Here is a 23,284-nt window from a genome sequence, read left to right as displayed (position 1 = left end):
TGGCCGTTTTGCACAATATATCTGCCATGGGCAATCCTCCTCATAACATATGGCTTTGCACCTAGTTGAATCAACTCTAGGAAAGAATATGCTGCGCCCTAGGTTGATGTTGAACTTCCTAACTGCCTTCTTGAAATGCTCTAGATTCTCAAATTTCATCCCAACCTCCAGCCTTACGTCCCTCACTGGAGCATCGGGATTAGCTTGAGGAAATGCTGCTTGCTGACTGTCTTCATCATCACTTGCAACAGAATCCAGCTCTTCAGACTCGTAACAATGCATCCCTGCACTTGACTCAGCCATATCATCACCCTCCACAGGTATAAAGATTGAAGGATGCTTGGTTGGATCCTGGTTAGGGATGAAGGTTTGCCCTGATGGAGGAGGCCTGACTGTTGATTGTCTCTTTCGCTTCTTTGAACTACCACCACCCACATCTGGGTTTGTAGACGGTTCAGGCTGTGAACTGCTAGGTTGAGAATCTTCGCAAGGTGTTTCATTCTCAGGTTGAAAGCTCTGCTCCTGAGACTCTGGTTCGTTGCAAGGTTGTGGAATATATTGTGTGAAAACCTCATTAGAATCCGCAGGCCCTTTATCAACTGTGGGTGCCACTGACTCCGCAGAAACTGGATTTGGGTGCCCTGTTTCTTCACTTCCAACTGACACACGTGGTTGTTGAGTCTCTGGAGAAGTCTTGTCTAATGGCTCATGTGGAGGCAAATTGGGTTCGGTGGGTGCATCTGGGGTCTGAATGATCCTTGGTGGCTCTTCAAAGGTTACCTTTGGTGAGTGTGTGGGGAGAGTTGGTTCCTCACTGCCTACTTTTGGTTGTTGTGTCTTTGTTGTGGTAGGATGAACATCTTTGTCCACCGCATCATCCTTTGTTTGGGTATCCGGTCCAGGCATTCCTTCGGTTTGATCCTTAATCTTCACCACTCTCTTGTGCTTCTTCTTTGGGGTTGGGGGTCTCCTAACACACACTTTGGTTCTGCGCTTGACTTGGGTTTTCGTAACATTTAAATTCTCAAGCTCCGGTTCAGGTTCATTGGTTTCTTCTGCAAACTCAGGGAGGTTAACTGGATGCTCAGTGAACACCTCAATTCTCCTCCCATTAGCAATCGCTGCTTCGTACATAGTCACCACATCCATGTCACGTCTAAGCAACCTCAACCCACCATCCAACTCCATCCCAGGTTGAAGCCAGTAAAGCTCGCGCACATCAGTGTACCCTATATCCTTTACTAAGTCATTCACGAAGAAGCTATTTAAGGTATCGACATTCACTCGTTCAATCTCTGTTTTCTCTCTTTGCTTCTCTTCTCTGATTTGGGGGTGGGTGTGTGTTGGTGATATAGGAAGTTAGGGTTAAGTTTGGTTTGAGAAAAAGATGAGTAAGGGTATTATAGGAATTTTACAATGGTATATCAACTTTCATTATTCTCAATTGCCATTTAAATAATAACCTTTAGAGGATGGTCATGCAACCAAATATATAGATTGTAAATATATATATATATAATAAATTACTGCAAATATATCTTATTAGAATATTATATTTATTCAAATACAAAAAACTGTTGACAAAAGAGAATCAAAATATATTAAAGGTTGGGTTAAATCATCCCTTCCAGCATAGGTAAACCTATGCTCATTCAATATTTGCTTATGCTATAAAAAAAAGATTTTCAATGAGACATTGTATATTGTGTTGACAGTGATATAAATTTAAAATAACAAGCAATATGCTACATTGGAGTCTGTGAAACCAAACACAGTTTGAAATAATAAATTTTAGATTTTATTGGGTATAATTTTTTTCTAGGATTTATATTTGAAGGTAAAAAAAAGGAGTTTAAAGTTTATGGAGAATAGGCAAAGGAGAATAGGCACATCATTTTATCTAAGGTTGACATTGAAACCTTCAATATTATTCCTTGGATAAAGTTTATGGAGAATAGGCAAAGAAAAATTCATTGCAACCCCAGTTTTATTATTGGTGAAGATCTAATCAGAGTTCACGAAAGGATTAATAGTTCAAAGAGGACAAATTTATCTCTTTCAATAGTGGTCTCAATATCCAAAGTCAATATGATTACTCACAAAAGGAATACCATTTACTATAGTTCATGGCCCTATGAGATGTGTCTCAAGTCTGCTACAATTGTATCCCAAAGGTTGCTTATTCCTTGAGGGTTCTGTGTTGTTAGTGAAAGTAGTATTATTAATATTTCTTTTATATTATTAGTTGGTTTATCAAGTGTTGTAGTTGTATCAGTTATTGATAAGTATATCAGGAAGTGTTTCTTAATGTGACTTTTGTTCATATTCATAAGTAGTTATATCAATTATTGATAAGTAATTGATGAAGTGTTATTACTATTTATAAAATCAATCAAAATATATATTTGATTTAATATGCTATAATGATTGATTTTAAAGAATTTTTATTTATTTAGAAAGCCAATGTATTCATGAAATTATCTTTTAGTGTTTGGGGTTTATGAATTTATAATTTAGGGTTTAATAATTAGGGTTTAGGATTAGGGTTAGGTTTAGATTTTAAGATATTGGATTTAGGATATATTATGGGATGTCTATATTATTTATTCTAAAGTATATACCTATTTTGAAAAAGCAAGATTATTGAATATCAAAGACTTTAGACAAAAAAAAATTATAGATAAAAAACGAAACATCACTCAATAGTTATTCCAATCCATTGTTCACTTCCACATAAAAAAAAAAAACCTCACTCAGAACACCAAAATACAATACAGCAATAGGTAGAATTAGCAATATCAGAAGCAACTACAAATCTAAATAGATTACCTGTGAAGTGAAGCCTACTGCCCTCGGTGCTCACTAACCCCAAACATACCTGATATCAATCAATATAAACCCTACTGCATATTCTGATAGAAGATCTTCACCTCTTTCATCATCAGATCAGAGAGAGAAGCTATTCATCGCCGCCATGCTCAGAACTGAGAGAACGCTCCAACAGGCAACAATAGAGTAGAAGTAGAAATCATAGGGCAAAATCATTTCCCGATATCCGCCTTCTTCATATGGACCTTAGCCTTTTCAGATCTATGAAAGAGTTGTTGAGAGACATGACATAGATATGAATAAATATGAATAGATATTTTAATAAAATTGAAGGGTAGAATAATTTTAAAACCAAATATATTCTCTTAAAAATATTTAAGAACATTATTTATCAACATATTGCTAAGTTGAATAAATTATTTCTAATTTAAATTAAAAAAATAAGCATATTAATCACATTTTTATAAAATATAGTTTAAACTCAATATTTAATGATTCAAACTAAATGATATAACTTTTTATTATTTTTCTATTACCGAAACTTTAATTTTAATTTACAAAATATCTAATTATAATAAAAATTGTACATAAATATTAACTTACTTAAACTTAAAGTATTTATAAAAATCAATTTAATCATTCCTAATAAGTTAATCTCTAAGAGCTCAAACTAATAAAATAAAACATAATTTATCCATAATAGAATTTCTTAAATTAAGTTATATATTGCTTCCATTACTAAATTCTAATTTCAAATTATATGAAATAACAATTATAAAATTACACAAGAGTATTAATTAACATAACTCCAAATATTAATAAAACTAATTTAATTACCCTTAATTAATTAATTTATAAGATAAGATATCAAATTAATAAAATAAATCATAACTTTTTCATGATAAAAGTTACTTAAATTAAATCATACAATCCTTCCTTATTTTTCAATTACTAAAATTATACAAAATATTCCAATATAATAAAATTACTTAAGAATATTAATTGATTCAAAATAAAGTTATCTCCGAATCTATTTAGTTATTTTTAATAAAATAATTTCTAAAATTATAAAGTTTTAAACTTAATAAAATAAAATCACAATTTATTTATAATTATGTTTTCAAAAATGCAGGATGTTACATTCTATCCAACTTACAAAAATTTTCGCCCTCGAAAATTGATATAAGTTGAAGAAAAGATTTATATTTACTTCCCTTTTTGAATATTTTAAAGGTTCCAAGAAAATCATATCACATAAACATAGAAGAAAATATATTAGATGATGCAAAAGTTGATAAAAGTAATTTGATGCAAACCAAATTTCAAAATCTAAAATTAAATAGGCACAATGTTCGTTTAGAACTCTTAATAAAGCATGATCACTTCTTCTTATTGCCTCAAAACTCCACAACTCCTTATAACTTCATAGATTGACCATATTCACTTTCCGTACGCACAAATCGTGTCCCTAAGAACTAGCGCATATAAGGAATACGAAACATGAGAGGAGAAAGACAAACGGCACGAAAGGTTTATGCGAGAAATTGGAAGAATACTCAAGTTCACAGTTGGACAAAGATGGTATTTCGCAAGGATTTGAAGGAATACATGAGAATACCAAACAACAATAACATATATATATATATATATATATATATATATATATATGCAACAAAATGTAGCATAAAGCGGGTTAATTCAAAGATTAGGAAGAAAGTTTGAATCAAACAGTTTCAATATGAACATCATTAGGAAAAATAGTACAACAATTTAGAACAACTTCAATTTGAAATAGAGGGAATTAGTTTATCTTTTTCAAAAGAAAATATTTAAATCCAACATTTTCCAAAAGTACTAAACTATTGTGTAGAAGCATATTAGAAGTCTTACAGCGGATTGAAGGGGATCAGAATGTGCAAAGTTCTTAGCTTAATGACAATGTAACTTCATTATTTAGCTTATAGATGTTTAGATGATATTGTATTGTAAGCCATGTCCACCTGGTATAATGGTGTATTATTCTCCATTGTTTTTCCTTCACTTTGATTTCTGTTACATTGCTGATAGAGTTGAGCATGCAAAATGTGCAGGAACTTTGTATTATGTTGTGGTTGTACTTTTCTAATTTTCTGTAAAGAGAAATGTTGTAAAATTAGCTATAAAAGATGTTATGTGACAATTGTACAAGATTTCTAAATTCAAAATCACGTTTATATCTATTAAATGATAATTCTTGAATATTTGCAAATTACTGTATTCGACTATTTGTTTAAAAATGACCAACGAGAAACATATAAGAAAAGTAATAAATAAATTTGATAATGATTAAAATTACATGAGTGGATCTAATTATTCGGAATAAATAGTTATTTTGAAATACCAATTTTTTATTTTCTGTATTTTTTGGTTCTTTAGACAAATATTTTGACAAGCGAGTACAAAATATATCATTACGAATGTTTAAACTAAGATGTTTACTATAAAGATATACCATGACACTTTCACGTTGTAGGTACCACAATAGCGTGGCAAATGATGGAACGAAAATGATTAAACATCACGAAGGGAGTGTTTTGGAAATGTTAAATGATAACATCCTAGAAAGCAGAAAGTGTAACTGCAAGTAAAGCCAGCCACCAAGGGTGGACTCCAATTCATTAACGAACTTCGGATTAAAATCTTGTAATCATTGCTAATGGTAGGGTCTCTTTTTTTAACTTTTTTGAATACAAATTAAGGTTCCTTCTCAAATGTAGTTAAATTAACAATTCATCACCCTTTATTATCTCTAGAAATCTTAAGCCATGGAAGAGGCACCAAGATTCTATTAAAGAACCAGATAAGAGTAGGCAAATATACGATAGTAGAACTAAATAAAAACAGCTCTCATATTCCAGGCCTCACTTATTTTACAACATCAATAAACATTGGTTAGGCATCACTCTAGAAGAACTCGATTAGGCTGCATATAGCTTTCATTTGGCATCATCAAACATAATCTCAGCCCCCTAAGTCGGGAAAGACAATTTAGTTTATAAAAAATAAAAGTTTAAAAAATGAAAAAAAAAAGAACTGCAACGGTTGATCAACCTAGCTTCTCCATAAATGTCTCAACCAAGGTTTGTCCATTGACTATTTTTGTCGTTGCAATGATTAAATCATATGCCATGCCTTCCTGCAAAATCAACATTATAAATTTGATTTAGGAACCAAATAGAAGTGTTGGATGCGACGATTTATGTATCTCTACCTAATAGTTTAACCTTTTGAAACAAGCGATTTCATGACAAGAAGAGATTCACACCTAATGTGACACACTATACACCATTCTAGAAAGATAATGCCTCTAGTACACATCATCAAAAAGATAAGACATGATAAGCCACAAATTTACTAAGCAAATACGTCCATTCACCTGCTACATTATAGATCAATAGCCAAGTTTACAAAACCAGGATCTAAATAGTAGGAAGAATGTATTGGTTAGCATGTTAAAAGCAATTTGAAAAAAGAAACGATTGCCACACCTGAGAACAGAGAAACCGAAGAGCAGAAATCTCTGCAAAGGTAACACCTCCAACAAAGACAACAAGCACCAGGGCACGCCTCCCATCAGGTACTCTGAAATATGTAACGGGTCAGAAGGGAAAAAAACGTTATCAAAGAAGTTATAAAACTTCTTCCTTTAAGACTAAAATCTTTTGCAATTTCTGAAACTCCTATTTCAAATGTGAACCATCAAGTTCCAACTGCTATCTCTTTCAGTAAACTAAAAACAAAGGAAATGGCAGAAAAGCGATTGAATTCTTTCTTGCATTTAGGGTTTATTTTCCCAGGTAGTAAAGCTCACCTCTGCTGCTAAGTGATACCCTTAACAAATAATAAATTGTGGATGAATAAAAGATAGGATCCATCTGAACCTTATTAGTTATATTATTATTGCTAAATGTTTTAGCAGTGTCAAATCAATGCACAAGCATTGCATTTATGGAGATTGATGTAAACCCATACTTGGCTATGCCAGTTGAAACCCCTGATAAAGAGTCAAATGATGGGCTATTTGAGAATGCACCCCGTAATAGCAACCAAGCAAGCCAAACTTTAACTATAAATAGAAAGAGAGGTTAAGGTAAGTGGAGTATACAAGTGATGTGACTAATATGAACAGGATAAGTGAAATATTACTGGAACAGTTATAAGATTTTCAGCTGGCCAATTATAGCATGCACCGATATTATGATTTAGAAAAGTTAATAAGTACTAACCCTCTTTGTTTCCAGGTGAGGTCCAGGTAGCAGCTTCAAAATTTCTTCAACAGGACGCCTGAGAGACCAATTATCACATTTAATATTGCATGAGTTGCTTTAAAACTAAGCTCACAATCAAATTATCTTTTTGAATAAATGTATTGTGTTTAAATGAAAATTTGGAACTAAAGGCTAAGATAATTTGATTAGCATGGAAATTGCTATTTATAATAATACAATATAGTCTTCCAATTTGAAATAAGTTAAGAAATTGAACAATATTGGAACTCAACAGAGAGCACAACTATAAAGTAGTATGTACTAATAATAACAATAACATCATTGGAACCTTGCTTATAAATGAAACTTACAGCTCTATAAACTTTTGTCTTTAAATTTTATATATGATCATGTTAGATAAATAATTAATTTCCATGCTCAATAATAGCTATGAAGAGGGTCTTTAGTATTGAAATTTCAAACTTACCATCCAGATCGAATGGCATGCTGGATCAGACGAATGCTAAGTGGTGCATATCCAGAGAAGACATAAGAGATATCATTGAAGCTGTAATGGGAGGGAAATCACTTAAAAATTAGTAGGGATACAAGAGTGCAACATGTAGATAATTGCAAAACAGCATTTTATTAATAAAGTAATGATGATGTAAATGAATCCCATGAAGGATTTTGCAAGAAATACCATGTACTATATACACTAAGACAAATTGAAACATTAACACCATCAGTAATTGCTACTGAGAAGTGAATATAACAGAGGAATACTTGTGGTGCAGCCACAAAAGATGAGCAATTAAAAATAAGTAGTAATAAATAAATAAATAAATAATTAAATTAAAAAAAGAGCACGTACTCTGGAAACATCAATGTTGCAACAATTAACCTTTAATGAGGTGATAGTGAGATGCTTATTTCTGTATTTATTACCATTTCATAATGTCTAACAACCGCCCTACCCCAAATCCCACCGCGAAAAGAAATTATTTTAGTTGTGTTGTATACATACTCATTAACACATTTCTAAAGAAGAATCCATAACTTTCTAATCTGTGGCTGTATAACTTAAACAAAAGAGATTAATTTTGAAATACTATTGGTGTCAAATGTTTTGCATTGCCAATCAAAACCACATCTCATTATATGTATGACTTGAGGGGTAGTTATTGTAAAGTCAAAACAACTTGCAAGACAATTACTTCTGGGACAATTGTTGCAAGAGTCAAAATGCTTCTAGCACTTTTACACTAACATGCATCAACCTCCTAATCAAAATTGGAAAAACACAATAAAGGTGTCCAAGCATCACATTATCTAGAAGAAAATTACTTGGCTGTATCAGTGTCTTCAACCACAAGCTGCAGAGCACGTTTTATGGTAAACCGGTTGCTCCTTGACTCCTAAGAGGATCAAATGCAAAATGAGCATTAGTTAAAAATATGTCCACAAATATAATAAAAAAAAAATTAAAAAATCCCAAAGACCCATTTGAGCTTGCAAGTAAACAACTAGTTCATGATACCTGCTTTTTAAAGAGCCCAGCTTTCTCTAAATTATTTAGGGTTGTTATGTGCTCAAATCGATAGCTATGTAGTAGTTCTCTCCTAAAAATGGAAGTTACAAACATATGGGACAACAATGAGTACCACAAAATAAGATTTCTTGGTATAATGCAGACAAGCAAGAATGGAGAAATATTACAAGTAACCTAGTTTCTATAGAGTAAGAAAAGGAAAGTAAAAGAAGAAAAGATCCATGGTCATTCAAGCTTGCCTTAAGTAGTCAAAATGCTTCTTTGGCAACCCAGAATTAGTAACAAAAAATAGGATTAGAAGGCGCAGGACCGTCGTCAAAGGCTCCTGCTTGTGGATCAACTCTTCAATATAGTCAAAGCATCTGCATAAATTAGCAACTAAAGTTTCACATCTTAAAAACATAAGCTATGTACAAGCAGAAATCTCTAAAGCACAATGCATCACCAGTTAGCAAACTCCAAACATTGACCAGATTAATTGACAATAAAATGCCATCCAAATACTTTAAGGACGTCTGCATGCAACATCAACTCACATGTCATAACTCTGAGACTCAACAATTGTATGTTCCATATCAAGCTGCCCCAGAAATGAAGGCTTTGATGTGAATGTTGTCAGATGCTAAGCGAGATTTATGTGTCTCTGAAAAAATAATTTCAAGCATATTGTGTTTTGATAACTCTAAGAATCTAGTTAATGAAGTCAATGTCAAAATGAACAAGTTCTTACAGTGATTTCTGGCAATGAGTTCAGCTTTTTCACGAAGTCCTTCAACTCGAAAACTGATTGTGACTGGATATTATGGAAAGCAATATATTAGAATGCCTTTGGCGATCCATCTTAATATAAATAGTTAAAAAAACATGTTTAGGCTTCTCAAAGTTTAAATACTTGAACATATGCAGTTAACTATTTTATTATTCTTAGGTTGCAATAATGAGCATGCATACAACTGGGACAGCTTGAAGGATTTGATCTCCAAGGTAAAGTATGCAATAGGATTCCAGTCGATTCGATAAATAATTTCACATAAAAATTTGGTTTTGAAACAGTTTTTGTTTTCTTGCAAAATTAATTGGAAAAGCAGCATCCAAGTATAGGACATCAACTTACAGTAGTCGTCATCTCAGTGTAGTCTTGCTTCATGGATGTAGCTTTTTGACGCAAAATCTGCAATACTGCAGACAGCAACTAAGAAACTAGAACTACAAGGGAACCATAGATGGTCTATCTAAATAACCTTTTCACTCCTCCGTGTGTGTGTGTGTGTGTGTGTGTGTGTGTGTGTGTGTGTGAGAGAGAGAGAGAGAGAGAGAGAGAGAGAGAGAGAGAGAGATCACTCACTCTCTCTCTCTCTCTCTCTCTCTCTCTCTCACACACACACACACACACACAGAGGAGTGAAAAGTTTATTTAGATAGACCATCTATGGTTCCCTTGTAGTTCTAGTTTCTTAGTTGCTGTCTGCAGTATTGCAGATTTTGCGTCAAAAAGCTACATCCATGAAGCAAGACTACACTAAGATGACGACTACTGTAAGTTGATGTCCTATACTTGGATGCTGCTTTTCCAATTAATTTTGCAAGAAAACAAAAACTATTTCAAAACCAAATTTTTATGTGAAATTATTTATCGAATCGACTAGAATCCTATTGCATACTTTACCTTGGAGATCAAATCCTTCAAGCTGTCCCAGTTGTATGCATGCTCATTAATGCAACCTAAGAATAATAAAATAGTTAACTGCATATGTTCAAGTATTTAAACTTTGAGAAGCCTAAAAATAGTTAACTGCATATGTTCAGTTCTTTTTTTTTTTCATTTTTTTAACTTTTATTTTTTATAAACTAAATTGTCTTTCCCGGCTTAGGGGGGTGAGATTATGTTTGATGATGCCAAATGAAAGCTATATACAGCCTAATCGAGTTCTTCTAGAGTGATGCTTAATCAATGTTTATTGATGTTATAAAATAAGTGAGGCCTGGAATATGAGAGTTGTTTTTATTTAGTTCTACTATCGTATATTTGCCTACTCTTATCTGGTTCTTTAATAGAATCTTGGTGCCTCTTCCATGGCTTAAGATTTCTAGAGATAGTAAAGTGTGATGAATTGTTAATTTAACTACATTTGAGAAGGAACCTTAATTTGTATTCAAAAAAGTTAAAAAAAGAGACCCTACCATTAGCAATGATTACAAGATTTTAATCCGAAGTTCGTTAATGAATTGGAGTCCACCCTTGGTGGCTGGCTTTACTTGCAGTTACACTTTCTGCTTTCTAGGATGTTATCATTTAACATTTCCAAAACACTCCCTTCGTGATGTTTAATCATTTTCGTTCCATCATTTGCCACGCTATTGTGGTACCTACAACGTGAAAGTGTCATGGTATATCTTTATAGTAAACATCTTAGTTTAAACATTCGTAATGATATATTTTGTACTCGCTTGTCAAAATATTTGTCTAAAGAACCAAAAAATATAGAAAATAAAAAACTGGTATTTCAAAATAACTATTTATTCCGAATAATTAGATCCACTCATGTAATTTTAATCATTATTAAATTTATTTATTACTTTTCTTATATGTTTCTAGTTGGTCATTTTTAAACAAATAGTCGAATACAGTAATTTGCAAATATTCAAGAATCATCATTTAATAAATATAAACGTGATTTTGAATTTAGAAATCTTGTACAATCGTCACATAACATCTTTTATAGCTAATTTTACAACATTTCTCTTTACAGAAAACTAGAAAAGTACAACCACAACATAATACAAAGTTCCTGCACATTTTGCATGCTCAACTCTATCAGCAATGCAACAGAAATCAAAGTGAAGGAAAAACAATGGAGAATAATACACCGTTATACCAGGTGGACATGGCTTACAATATAATATCATCTAAACATCTATAAGCTAAACAATGAAGTTACATTGTCATTAAGCTAAGAACTTTGCACATTCTGATCCCCTTCAATCCGCTGTAAAACTTCTAATATGCTTCTACACAATAGTTTAGTTGTAACACCCTAACTACCAAAGCTCACGCTTCCGGCTGCGCGCCTTTGATAGCTCGGACATTACGACGACTTTTACATTATTTAATACTAAAATATGAGCCTGTTTAAAACTTTAACCGCAATACCGCTCCCAAAAATTCTTTCGTTCAATAACGTACATCCATAAATACCATACAACTTACAAAACTCATAAAGAGTACATCCATATATACATATATATATATATATATATATTTACAAGCATTAACCAATACAATCCCTATCCCTCTCACAGAATATATCAAGATAAAGGCGAGGGTACAATAAATAATCTATATCAATACAGAACATATCAATAACTAAATAAACTCTTCGTGACTTCTGCGCCCATATCCTGAAAGGGGAAAAATGTAAGGGGGGTGAGAACATCATCCTCGAAAGGGTTCTCAGTAGAGGGTTTTTGGGAATTACTGTAATAGGATACGTGAAGATAACCGCATCAGTGATTAATAACCGTCTTTTGCCTCTTTTCAAAAACAACAGTTTCCAATAAAAGTAAAGTCGGAAATCCTTTCTAAAAGAGGAACCGTTCAATTCTCAAAAACTCAAAAGTCTTTCAAAACGGTTTATCTATGCTGAAACAAAATAGCCTTTCATATTTTATTCCAAACCAGAAACACAAAACTGAAATCAACCATCAGTTCATCTCATTCCAACCGCGGCCCTAGGCCCAAACAATCCAACCAACAACCAATCACCACAATCCAACAGAGTCCCAGATGCAAACACAGATAGGAAGTTCAAGCACAAACAAACAGTTATTACAAGTAGAACAGTTAGCAATTAATCACATAGGCAAACCAAGTATAATATGCACACCCAACCAATGTCACACAAATGCATATGATGCATGCCTGTCCCTAATGGCTGATGATATCATCTGTCGGTTATAGAGCCAACCCGACAAGTCCTGGTAGCTAACCATTGGACTGTCCCTCTGTCGTGCATCCCCAACTCGAGTTATACTCATCATAAACTTGATCATAATCATGATCCATATCCATCACCCTCACTGGTGAATATTTATCCATCACCATCACTGGTGACTATTTATGGGGGCGAGCTCATCCGGGCCTTTCACAGTGCCCGGCCACACTTACGACATTGGGTTAACAGAGCTTCGAGTCTCAACCTGGAGCACATGGTGGCTAGCCATTGCTACTACCTAGGGAAACCCTCATCTCCAATAGTGGAAGTGCAAAAATCACAATTATCAATAATTCAGCATATACATGCATTCATTCTCATCCATGGATCAACATCCATCTCAGCCATTCGGCTTACGGTTCAGTCCAGAACCAGCCAATATTGATAATCACACACAGCCATTCCGGCTCACGGTTCAATCCAGAACCAGTCAATATTCATAATCATACATAGCCATTCCGGCTCATAATAAAACAGCACTTCCACCATTCAAAATCATCAGATTTATGAAATCGGCATTTAAGCCATAAATCATTTTCTCAATTCATTTCACTTTGAAATCAAGTTTCAACTCTTTTCAGCCTTGGCTTTAAAGATCTCATTTCTCAAATCATCTCAGGCTCATAAGCCACTTTTACTCAAGGTAAATTCCCCTTTTAAAACAATGCCACTCTCGGCATCCTCTTTCCAAAACTTCCATAATCATAGCAAGTTAAAAGCCTCTTTGAGATATTTAAAATCACCCATCCAACAGTGGAATTTTTGTAACAAAAGTTTCTCGGCAGTGTCCCAAGTCCTTAGGGGAGAATAACATAACTCATTTTCGCCAAATTCATTTAAAATCATTAAAACATTGGCTTCCCGATTTGAGTAATAAAACAGGATCTAAGCCAAACCGAGTCAGGTAATCATTTACTCCTTTCAAAGCCGTTTCCTTTACTTAGGCAAAACCAGCTTCAACCCCCATGATAAATTCTAAAGCGTTTCAACTGTTCAAAATTGTTTTAGTCTTGCAAAAGTTCAGAGTTCAAAGAGGACTTAAAACCTTTCTCAAAACATTTCAAAATAAAACTTGTCAATAGACATTCAGGTTCTTTCAAAGTCATTGAAACTTCTTTAATTGAAACCCCCAAGTCAAATTCAAAGGGCATAAACGCTTTTCGCATTCAAACAGCTTTAAAACACAAGTTTCATCTAAATAACTTTCTCTTGAAAGAGATACAATGCCTTTCTTAAGAAGCAAGACTAAATCACAATTTCCTCTTTACTAACTCATTTCGAAAGCATGAATCATCCTTTTCTTGATAATTCAAATAAAATAGCAGAAGTCTTTAACTCATCATTTTCCAGACAACATTTCAATAAAGACTCAGATTTTGTAGAAATTTCGGCAGCACCTCCCCTAAAACTTGGACTTTTGCCACCCGGTTCGGGTCCCAACTAAACCGTTTCTCATTCCTTTTCAACAGCTCAAAACCATAAATCAATTCAAAAGCAAGCTAAATCCAACAGTCGCCTCAGTGGCATATCTCAAGGAAGCCATTTCAAAAATCAACTCAATATCAACCGATTTAACTCATTTCTAAAGCTTTAAAGAATCGGTTCAGCAATAAATCATTTATCAAAACCAAATCAATCAAAGCAACCCAGGCTGAATTTCAAGAGTATTCTATCTTTCACATCATCAAAATAATTAACTCAATTCAAACCAATCCTCAACGGATTAAACTCATTTCAAATCTTTAAAGAATCAACTTCAAACATTACATTTCACAAGCCACACAACAATTCGGCCAAACCAATATCCATAGTCATTCGAGTCAATCAAATAATACATAAGGCAGATACAATCACCAAATACACAATATCTCACATCAGTACCCATATGTAATAATTCCAATAATAAACTATAGTGTTTGGAAAGCGCCCCTACCTCAAAACGCAAATCCATAACCCAAATGCCTCACAGGGTCCTTTCCGCCTCAACCCAGACTGACGGCAACCAAAACCTCAGCTCCCAGCCACTTTCACAATAACCATCGCAACACTATTCGCAACATATAATAATCAGGACTCGACCCCACGTTACTAAAATTCACATTCATTAACCAAACACAACGAAATACTAACACGAGGCTTTCCGAAACATACTTACTGAAATGACAAAGGCAGCTGCGAACATCGAGCACGGAAGGTAAGCATGGATACATGACCCGATACTGAGGATTCAACGGCTATTTTCGGCGGCGGAGGCAAGGTGCGGCGACACCCAGCGGCTCTTCCTCCCTCCACGCGACTCAGATGACCACTGCAGCAACAAGCCGTGACTATGGTATTCTTGAAATTCAAAGGAAACAGAATCCATTAACAAGACCTTACCGGCAGTGTATTCCGGTGACGGTAAATGGCATTTTCCGGCGGCCAGGCACGGCGGCACTACTGATTTCTTCTCCAGGAATGGCTGTGACAGAACCAGAAACAGGGGAAAAGCTCACCGAATCAGTAATGGTTCTAATGGCGGCTTTTTCCGACGGAGGAAGCGTTAGCTTCGCGCAGCACGGCGGTTCCAACGGAGGCGGCGCCGGCGACGCAAGCACGGCCGGGTGCGGTGGCTGGACTCCCAGCTCAGCCCCAGATCTCTCGCATCTGCTCTGCTCCCGAGCTCTCCCTCTCTGCTCTACCGTAAATGACGGCGACTGTCTCGGTGGCAAAGGTGATGGTGGCACGGTGAGGACGACGGCGTTACCACACGGCGGCGCAACGGGTCGTGCTCCTCGCGTCACTGGCCCGTGCTCTCCTCCCTCAATGTCGCGCAGTTTCTCTCCTCTGGGCTCCCTCGACAGCGATGACTCCTCGGCGATGGCGCGGCTAGGAGTGATGGTGTGACGAACAGAGGCAGCGGCGAGCTAGTCGGCGGCGCGAGCGGCGACGAGGTGTGGGTCACAGCGCAGCCCTTCCCTCTCTGCCCGATCTCCCTTCTCAAGCTCACTCTCCCCGGTGTAACACGGCGGCGCGGCGGCAGTGACGCCCGCCGGCGCCGTCCTTCCCTTCTCTTCGTTCGGCAGTCCGCATCCCAGCTTCCCCCTCTCTCCATTTCTGTTTTCCTTCTTCTATGGAAAAGAAAAGGAAACCGTGTGTGCTGTCCGTGGGTGAAAGGGAAAACAGGGTAAGGGTTTGGCTGCTGGGATGAAGGGTTTAGGGTTTCATTTTTTTTTAAAACTAGGGTTAGGGGTATTTTAGTAATTTCAAATAAAAATAGGGATATTATAATAATTGGAAATAAATTCTAATCCATTAATAATAATGTATAAAAATACTATTTGCTCATCAATTTCATAAATTATTTTCAATAAAATGTCCAAATCAAATAATTAAGAGTAATATAATTAAATCCCTTATTTTCCAAGGTAGCAGTATTAATATTGAAAATATTACTTATTTAATTCAAATCATATAGAAATCCTTATTATTTCACAACTACCAACTTTATACTCTGAATATAGAAAATAATCCAATAATTATAAAATTGGATAATAATTACCTTAATTATCTTTAATAAAATAATTTCTGAAATTAAGGCTATAAATAACCATATGATTTGAGACTTGATCATAATAAGACTTTTCAAAGGTTCTGGGTCTTACATTCTACCCACCTTATAAAAATTTTCGCCCTCGAAAATTGATACAAAACAAAAGAATCTCTTAACAGTTCATCCTTGAACACTTTTAAGGAAGAAGCAAAAATATCTCAAAATATAATGATATATACGATTTTCAAATACTTTGATTGTCATAAGCATAAGGATGTAAAGATAGGAGTGTGATTGCAAAGTAAACGTTACAAGACAGGCTCAATGTAAAAGGTGACATAGTTCAACATGTGGTAGAAAAGAAAGGCATCGAAGGCTATAAAACAGGCTGGGGTTAAAACGACGTGCTTAACATCTGCAAACTAATATCATATCAACCTCAAAGTTTCAACTTTCCAATTCCATCAAGCACCTTACAAACCCCAAATTTGATCACAAGCCTGACAATCACAAACCCGTTCGCAAGGAACAAAATGCCCACAACTCATACGTTGCACACCTACCGCTTCAACTTCCGTATACACATCACATCTTAAAGAACTAACGTATCGCGTTACTACGTCTACAAGTCGCACGTGATACCAAAACAATTCTCGAGTCTACTCAGAAGAATATGAGATCTTAGAAAGGAGAGACGGATGTCAAAGACAATAGTCATAGATTTGAAAGAATATATCCAATCCCAGATAAACATGGATGTTCAAGCAATAAAGTTTGCTAGACATAATTCAATTGACAACTTCAAAGATAACCCTTAGATCAAAGAAGTTCAATAGGATCAACAAGAAGATAACCAGCGCATCAGCTTGAAACAAACTCAAACTGAGTCGATGAAGTATGAGGTTTACAAAAGAGAATATCTCAAACCCAAGGCAAAGCTCACTAAACTCAAGGGCATGATTAAAAATACTTCTGAATACATTGTTCTTAAAAGAATCGAAAACTTGCAGGAAAATCACCTCGCAGTCTAAAAGAAAAGTTAAGCAACAAATATCCTTCAAGAGAGTAACAAAAGCATAAATGTGGCTTTACTTCAATACAATTCCATGTTGAAGTAGATTTTGTAGAGTTCCAAAAACAAATGCACACAACTTTGGCTAAGAGCTAAAATATTCCTCAAATATTTTAGAAAGATAGTTAAATGCACAACTTAACCAAAAACAGTTCATAAAAACTCGGAAGTAATCAGATGCTTGTTCAAAATTCTCAAAATTTCATATTCAAACAAGCATGTATAACATTTATAGCAAGTACGAAAGAGGAAGTTAAACTCTTTTTAGAAAAGAAACTCCGAGATAAAAATTTGCTTACAATCTGGTAAGGAAATAAGTGGTGCGTTACAAACAAACCGGTTTCCACTAAACAAGGAAACTTTCCAAAACCTCATTTAAAATAGCGCATGCCGATTTTTAAATTAACTTCATCAATATTGAACAATGGTTTCAATCTAAATCAAGAAACAGAAAATAAATTCCGTTTAAAACTTCTTACAAGAGAATTCAAAACTTCTTTAAAAAGTTCAGAACAAGACTCCCAAAAGTGTCCTTAAAATCACCATCTCAGAAGAACATTCAAGAAGTTTAAGATGTACTAAAAAGGAGTCAAGCCTTGCAAGAAAGGATCTTAAACCAAGGTAGTCCAAACAAGATTCACTAGGCATGAGTCATCAAACAAACTTTCAATTGATCCAAAAGAATACAAAAGTCATAGGAGAAGACAACTCAATCATTAGTAATTTCTCAAAGGTAAATCTTTAACTAAAAACTCTTGTAGAGAAAATATGGGAATAAACAATGTACTAATTTGAAACGAATCAAACTGACTCACATACGGATGAGATTCACAAGAGAGGACAAACCAAGATCAATGGTAATTTCACAAGATGTAAAAGATTAGTTAAAAACATAATCAGGTATGACATTCATAGAGGTGAAAAGCTTAAGAAGGAACGATTCCATTCATAAGAAGAAAGCTATGAATCCAACATTTTCAAAAGAACAACAATGGCATAAACCATATAGCATGCTAAATCAAACTCAATTCAAAATAAGTTAAGTAAAGCTTATCAAACGAAACTCAACCGAGACAAAAGTAGTAAATCCCTTCTTTTCAAAATTTTGAAAAATATCCAAATACATAATCAAATGAAGATGTGCATTGGAACTATAGTGAAATTACTAGAAAATCAATTTACTTTTAAAGTAAGTGCAGTTCCGTAAACTAGTAAAAGTACAGGCGATGTGTTAAGATAAGTAGTTGTTAAACTGTGTAAGAAATCTTCAAAGTTTCACATATAGATAAGTGTATATCTAGCCAACCGCAATTTTTATAAAAATCTCAAAATTAGCTGTAATCACTGTCAAATAAGAGGAAAACTGAATCAACAAGTCCTCTAAGAATGAACTCGGAACCCGGAGTCAAAAGTCACGGCACATTAAGACAAGTTCAAGGCTACATCAAGGAACACGTGAATCAAGAAGAACTCAAACAGAGGAAGATAGATGCAACAAGGATTCCAAACAAGCATATGCAATTAAGATTAAACAAGAATGCATATGAATAGAGGAATAAAGTTGAAAAATCAAACTACTTTTCAAAAGGATTAACAACCAAGAACTTCAAGCTAGGATACGAAAGAACAGGTCGACTCGAACAGAATTCAAGACACACAATTGAATAGCCTCGAGAAATAGTTTCTAGCGTTCCCAAAACCTGCGATTCGCTTCACTCAAAACTCGTATATCATCTATGATAACCCATTAGTGCTTTTATATACAAAATTCACTAGTATTAAGCCGGCCAAACTTAATACCAAGAATCATGCAATGCAAGACTAATAGCGTTAATCAATAGACCGTCATGTGCATAAAGCTCTAATCCTCGTCATTCGACAAGACCTAATACATGACAAACACTCAGAGTATGCAATTGAAGTATAGTCAGTCCATTCCTCAGGCTCTACAGGAAGAACTGCTCTGATACCATAATGTAACACCCTAACTACCAAAGCTCACGCTTCCGGCTGCGCGCCTTTGATAGCTCGGACATTACGACGACTTTTACATTATTTAATACTAAAATATGAGCCTGTTTAAAACTTTAACCGCAATACCGCTCCCAAAAATTCTTTCGTTCAATAACGTACATCCATAAATACCATACAACTTACAAAACTCATAAAGAGTACATCCATATATACATACATATATATATATATATTTACAAGCATTAACCAATACAATCCCTATCCCTCTCACAGAATATATCAAGATAAAGGCGAGGGTACAATAAATAATCTATATCAATACAGAACATATCAATAACTAAATAAACTCTTCGTGACTTCTGCGCCCATATCCTGAAAGGGGAAAAATGTAAGGGGGGTGAGAACATCATCCTCGAAAGGGTTCTCAGTAGAGGGTTTTTGGGAATTACTGTAATAGGATACGTGAAGATAACCGCATCAGTGATTAATAACCGTCTTTTGCCTCTTTTCAAAAACAACAGTTTCCAATAAAAGTAAAGTCGGAAATCCTTTCTAAAAGAGGAACCGTTCAATTCTCAAAAACTCAAAAGTCTTTCAAAACGGTTTATCTATGCTGAAACAAAATAGCCTTTCATATTTTATTCCAAACCAGAAACACAAAACTGAAATCAACCATCAGTTCATCTCATTCCAACCGCGGCCCTAGGCCCAAACAATCCAACCAACAACCAATCACCACAATCCAACAGAGTCCCAGATGCAAACACAGATAGGAAGTTCAAGCACAAACAAACAGTTATTACAAGTAGAACAGTTAGCAATTAATCACATAGGCAAACCAAGTATAATATGCACACCCAACCAATGTCACACAAATGCATATGATGCATGCCTGTCCCTAATGGCTGATGATATCATCTGTCGGTTATAGAGCCAACCCGACAAGTCCTGGTAGCTAACCATTGGACTGTCCCTCTGTCGTGCATCCCCAACTCGAGTTATACTCATCATAAACTTGATCATAATCATGATCCATATCCATCACCCTCACTGGTGAATATTTATCCATCACCATCACTGGTGACTATTTATGGGGGCGAGCTCATCCGGGCCTTTCACAGTGCCCGGCCACACTTACGACATTGGGTTAACAGAGCTTCGAGTCTCAACCTGGAGCACATGGTGGCTAGCCATTGCTACTACCTAGGGAAACCCTCATCTCCAATAGTGGAAGTGCAAAAATCACAATTATCAATAATTCAGCATATACATGCATTCATTCTCATCCATGGATCAACATCCATCTCAGCCATTCGGCTTACGGTTCAGTCCAGAACCAGCCAATATTGATAATCACACACAGCCATTCCGGCTCACGGTTCAATCCAGAACCAGTCAATATTCATAATCATACATAGCCATTCCGGCTCATAATAAAACAGCACTTCCACCATTCAAAATCATCAGATTTATGAAATCGGCATTTAAGCCATAAATCATTTTCTCAATTCATTTCACTTTGAAATCAAGTTTCAACTCTTTTCAGCCTTGGCTTTAAAGATCTCATTTCTCAAATCATCTCAGGCTCATAAGCCACTTTTACTCAAGGTAAATTCCCCTTTTAAAACAATGCCACTCTCGGCATCCTCTTTCCAAAACTTCCATAATCATAGCAAGTTAAAAGCCTCTTTGAGATATTTAAAATCACCCATCCAACAGTGGAATTTTTGTAACAAAAGTTTCTCGGCAGTGTCCCAAGTCCTTAGGGGAGAATAACATAACTCATTTTCGCCAAATTCATTTAAAATCATTAAAACATTGGCTTCCCGATTTGAGTAATAAAACAGGATCTAAGCCAAACCGAGTCAGGTAATCATTTACTCCTTTCAAAGCCGTTTCCTTTACTTAGGCAAAACCAGCTTCAACCCCCATGATAAATTCTAAAGCGTTTCAACTGTTCAAAATTGTTTTAGTCTTGCAAAAGTTCAGAGTTCAAAGAGGACTTAAAACCTTTCTCAAAACATTTCAAAATAAAACTTGTCAATAGACATTCAGGTTCTTTCAAAGTCATTGAAACTTCTTTAATTGAAACCCCCAAGTCAAATTCAAAGGGCATAAACGCTTTTCGCATTCAAACAGCTTTAAAACACAAGTTTCATCTAAATAACTTTCTCTTGAAAGAGATACAATGCCTTTCTTAAGAAGCAAGACTAAATCACAATTTCCTCTTTACTAACTCATTTCGAAAGCATGAATCATCCTTTTCTTGATAATTCAAATAAAATAGCAGAAGTCTTTAACTCATCATTTTCCAGACAACATTTCAATAAAGACTCAGATTTTGTAGAAATTTCGGCAGCACCTCCCCTAAAACTTGGACTTTTGCCACCCGGTTCGGGTCCCAACTAAACCGTTTCTCATTCCTTTTCAACAGCTCAAAACCATAAATCAATTCAAAAGCAAGCTAAATCCAACAGTCGCCTCAGTGGCATATCTCAAGGAAGCCATTTCAAAAATCAACTCAATATCAACCGATTTAACTCATTTCTAAAGCTTTAAAGAATCGGTTCAGCAATAAATCATTTATCAAAACCAAATCAATCAAAGCAACCCAGGCTGAATTTCAAGAGTATTCTATCTTTCACATCATCAAAATAATTAACTCAATTCAAACCAATCCTCAACGGATTAAACTCATTTCAAATCTTTAAAGAATCAACTTCAAACATTACATTTCACAAGCCACACAACAATTCGGCCAAACCAATATCCATAGTCATTCGAGTCAATCAAATAATACATAAGGCAGATACAATCACCAAATACACAATATCTCACATCAGTACCCATATGTAATAATTCCAATAATAAACTATAGTGTTTGGAAAGCGCCCCTACCTCAAAACGCAAATCCATAACCCAAATGCCTCACAGGGTCCTTTCCGCCTCAACCCAGACTGACGGCAACCAAAACCTCAGCTCCCAGCCACTTTCACAATAACCATCGCAACACTATTCGCAACATATAATAATCAGGACTCGACCCCACGTTACTAAAATTCACATTCATTAACCAAACACAACGAAATACTAACACGAGGCTTTCCGAAACATACTTACTGAAATGACAAAGGCAGCTGCGAACATCGAGCACGGAAGGTAAGCATGGATACATGACCCGATACTGAGGATTCAACGGCTATTTTCGGCGGCGGAGGCAAGGTGCGGCGACACCCAGCGGCTCTTCCTCCCTCCACGCGACTCAGATGACCACTGCAGCAACAAGCCGTGACTATGGTATTCTTGAAATTCAAAGGAAACAGAATCCATTAACAAGACCTTACCGGCAGTGTATTCCGGTGACGGTAAATGGCATTTTCCGGCGGCCAGGCACGGCGGCACTACTGATTTCTTCTCCAGGAATGGCTGTGACAGAACCAGAAACAGGGGAAAAGCTCACCGAATCAGTAATGGTTCTAATGGCGGCTTTTTCCGACGGAGGAAGCGTTAGCTTCGCGCAGCACGGCGGTTCCAACGGAGGCGGCGCCGGCGACGCAAGCACGGCCGGGTGCGGTGGCTGGACTCCCAGCTCAGCCCCAGATCTCTCGCATCTGCTCTGCTCCCGAGCTCTCCCTCTCTGCTCTACCGTAAATGACGGCGACTGTCTCGGTGGCAAAGGTGATGGTGGCACGGTGAGGACGACGGCGTTACCACACGGCGGCGCAACGGGTCGTGCTCCTCGCGTCACTGGCCCGTGCTCTCCTCCCTCAATGTCGCGCAGTTTCTCTCCTCTGGGCTCCCTCGACAGCGATGACTCCTCGGCGATGGCGCGGCTAGGAGTGATGGTGTGACGAACAGAGGCAGCGGCGAGCTAGTCGGCGGCGCGAGCGGCGACGAGGTGTGGGTCACAGCGCAGCCCTTCCCTCTCTGCCCGATCTCCCTTCTCAAGCTCACTCTCCCCGGTGTAACACGGCGGCGCGGCGGCAGTGACGCCCGCCGGCGCCGTCCTTCCCTTCTCTTCGTTCGGCAGTCCGCATCCCAGCTTCCCCCTCTCTCCATTTCTGTTTTCCTTCTTCTATGGAAAAG

General features: G+C 36.1%; 3 protein-coding genes and 1 pseudogene across 4 annotated transcripts; all 4 read right to left on the bottom strand.

Annotated features, from left to right (window-relative positions):
- Positions 1–5,891: 5,891 nt before the first annotated feature.
- LOC148570297 (vacuolar protein-sorting-associated protein 33 homolog pseudogene) lies at positions 5,892–6,908 on the bottom strand (annotated as a pseudogene). Its single transcript, XR_015907001.1, has 3 exons — positions 6,841–6,908; positions 6,357–6,450; positions 5,892–6,004 (listed from the first exon to the last, which is right to left on the bottom strand). The product of XR_015907001.1 is annotated as a vacuolar protein-sorting-associated protein 33 homolog pseudogene (transcript).
- Positions 6,909–8,256: 1,348 nt separating this feature from the next.
- On the bottom strand, positions 8,257–9,914 carry LOC107630170 (vacuolar protein-sorting-associated protein 33 homolog). The gene is made up of 6 exons (XM_088509744.1): positions 9,743–9,914; positions 9,359–9,421; positions 9,165–9,271; positions 8,868–8,990; positions 8,617–8,698; positions 8,257–8,494 (listed from the first exon to the last, which is right to left on the bottom strand). The coding sequence occupies exons 3-6, from the start codon at positions 9,200–9,202 to the stop codon at positions 8,420–8,422; spliced, it is 318 nt and encodes a 105-aa protein (XP_088365870.1). The 5' UTR covers positions 9,203–9,271; positions 9,359–9,421; positions 9,743–9,914; the 3' UTR covers positions 8,257–8,419.
- Positions 9,915–14,404: 4,490 nt separating this feature from the next.
- On the bottom strand, positions 14,405–15,714 carry LOC148570296 (uncharacterized). Its single transcript, XM_088506955.1, has 2 exons — positions 15,610–15,714; positions 14,405–15,526 (listed from the first exon to the last, which is right to left on the bottom strand). The coding sequence occupies exons 1-2, from the start codon at positions 15,712–15,714 to the stop codon at positions 14,996–14,998; spliced, it is 636 nt and encodes a 211-aa protein (XP_088363081.1). The 3' UTR covers positions 14,405–14,995.
- Positions 15,715–21,947: 6,233 nt separating this feature from the next.
- On the bottom strand, positions 21,948–23,257 carry LOC148570295 (uncharacterized). Its single transcript, XM_088506954.1, has 2 exons — positions 23,153–23,257; positions 21,948–23,069 (listed from the first exon to the last, which is right to left on the bottom strand). Exons 1-2 carry the CDS (start codon positions 23,255–23,257, stop codon positions 22,539–22,541), a joined length of 636 nt encoding a protein of 211 aa, XP_088363080.1. The 3' UTR covers positions 21,948–22,538.
- Between the last annotated feature and the right edge of the window lie 27 nt (positions 23,258–23,284).

Source organism: Arachis ipaensis, chromosome B3 (genome assembly GCF_059453495.1).
Source record: "Arachis ipaensis isolate K30076 ecotype BB chromosome B3, ASM5945349v1, whole genome shotgun sequence".
NCBI lineage: Eukaryota > Viridiplantae > Streptophyta > Magnoliopsida > Fabales > Fabaceae > Arachis > Arachis ipaensis.
This window is presented reverse-complemented; position numbering and strand designations above follow the sequence as displayed.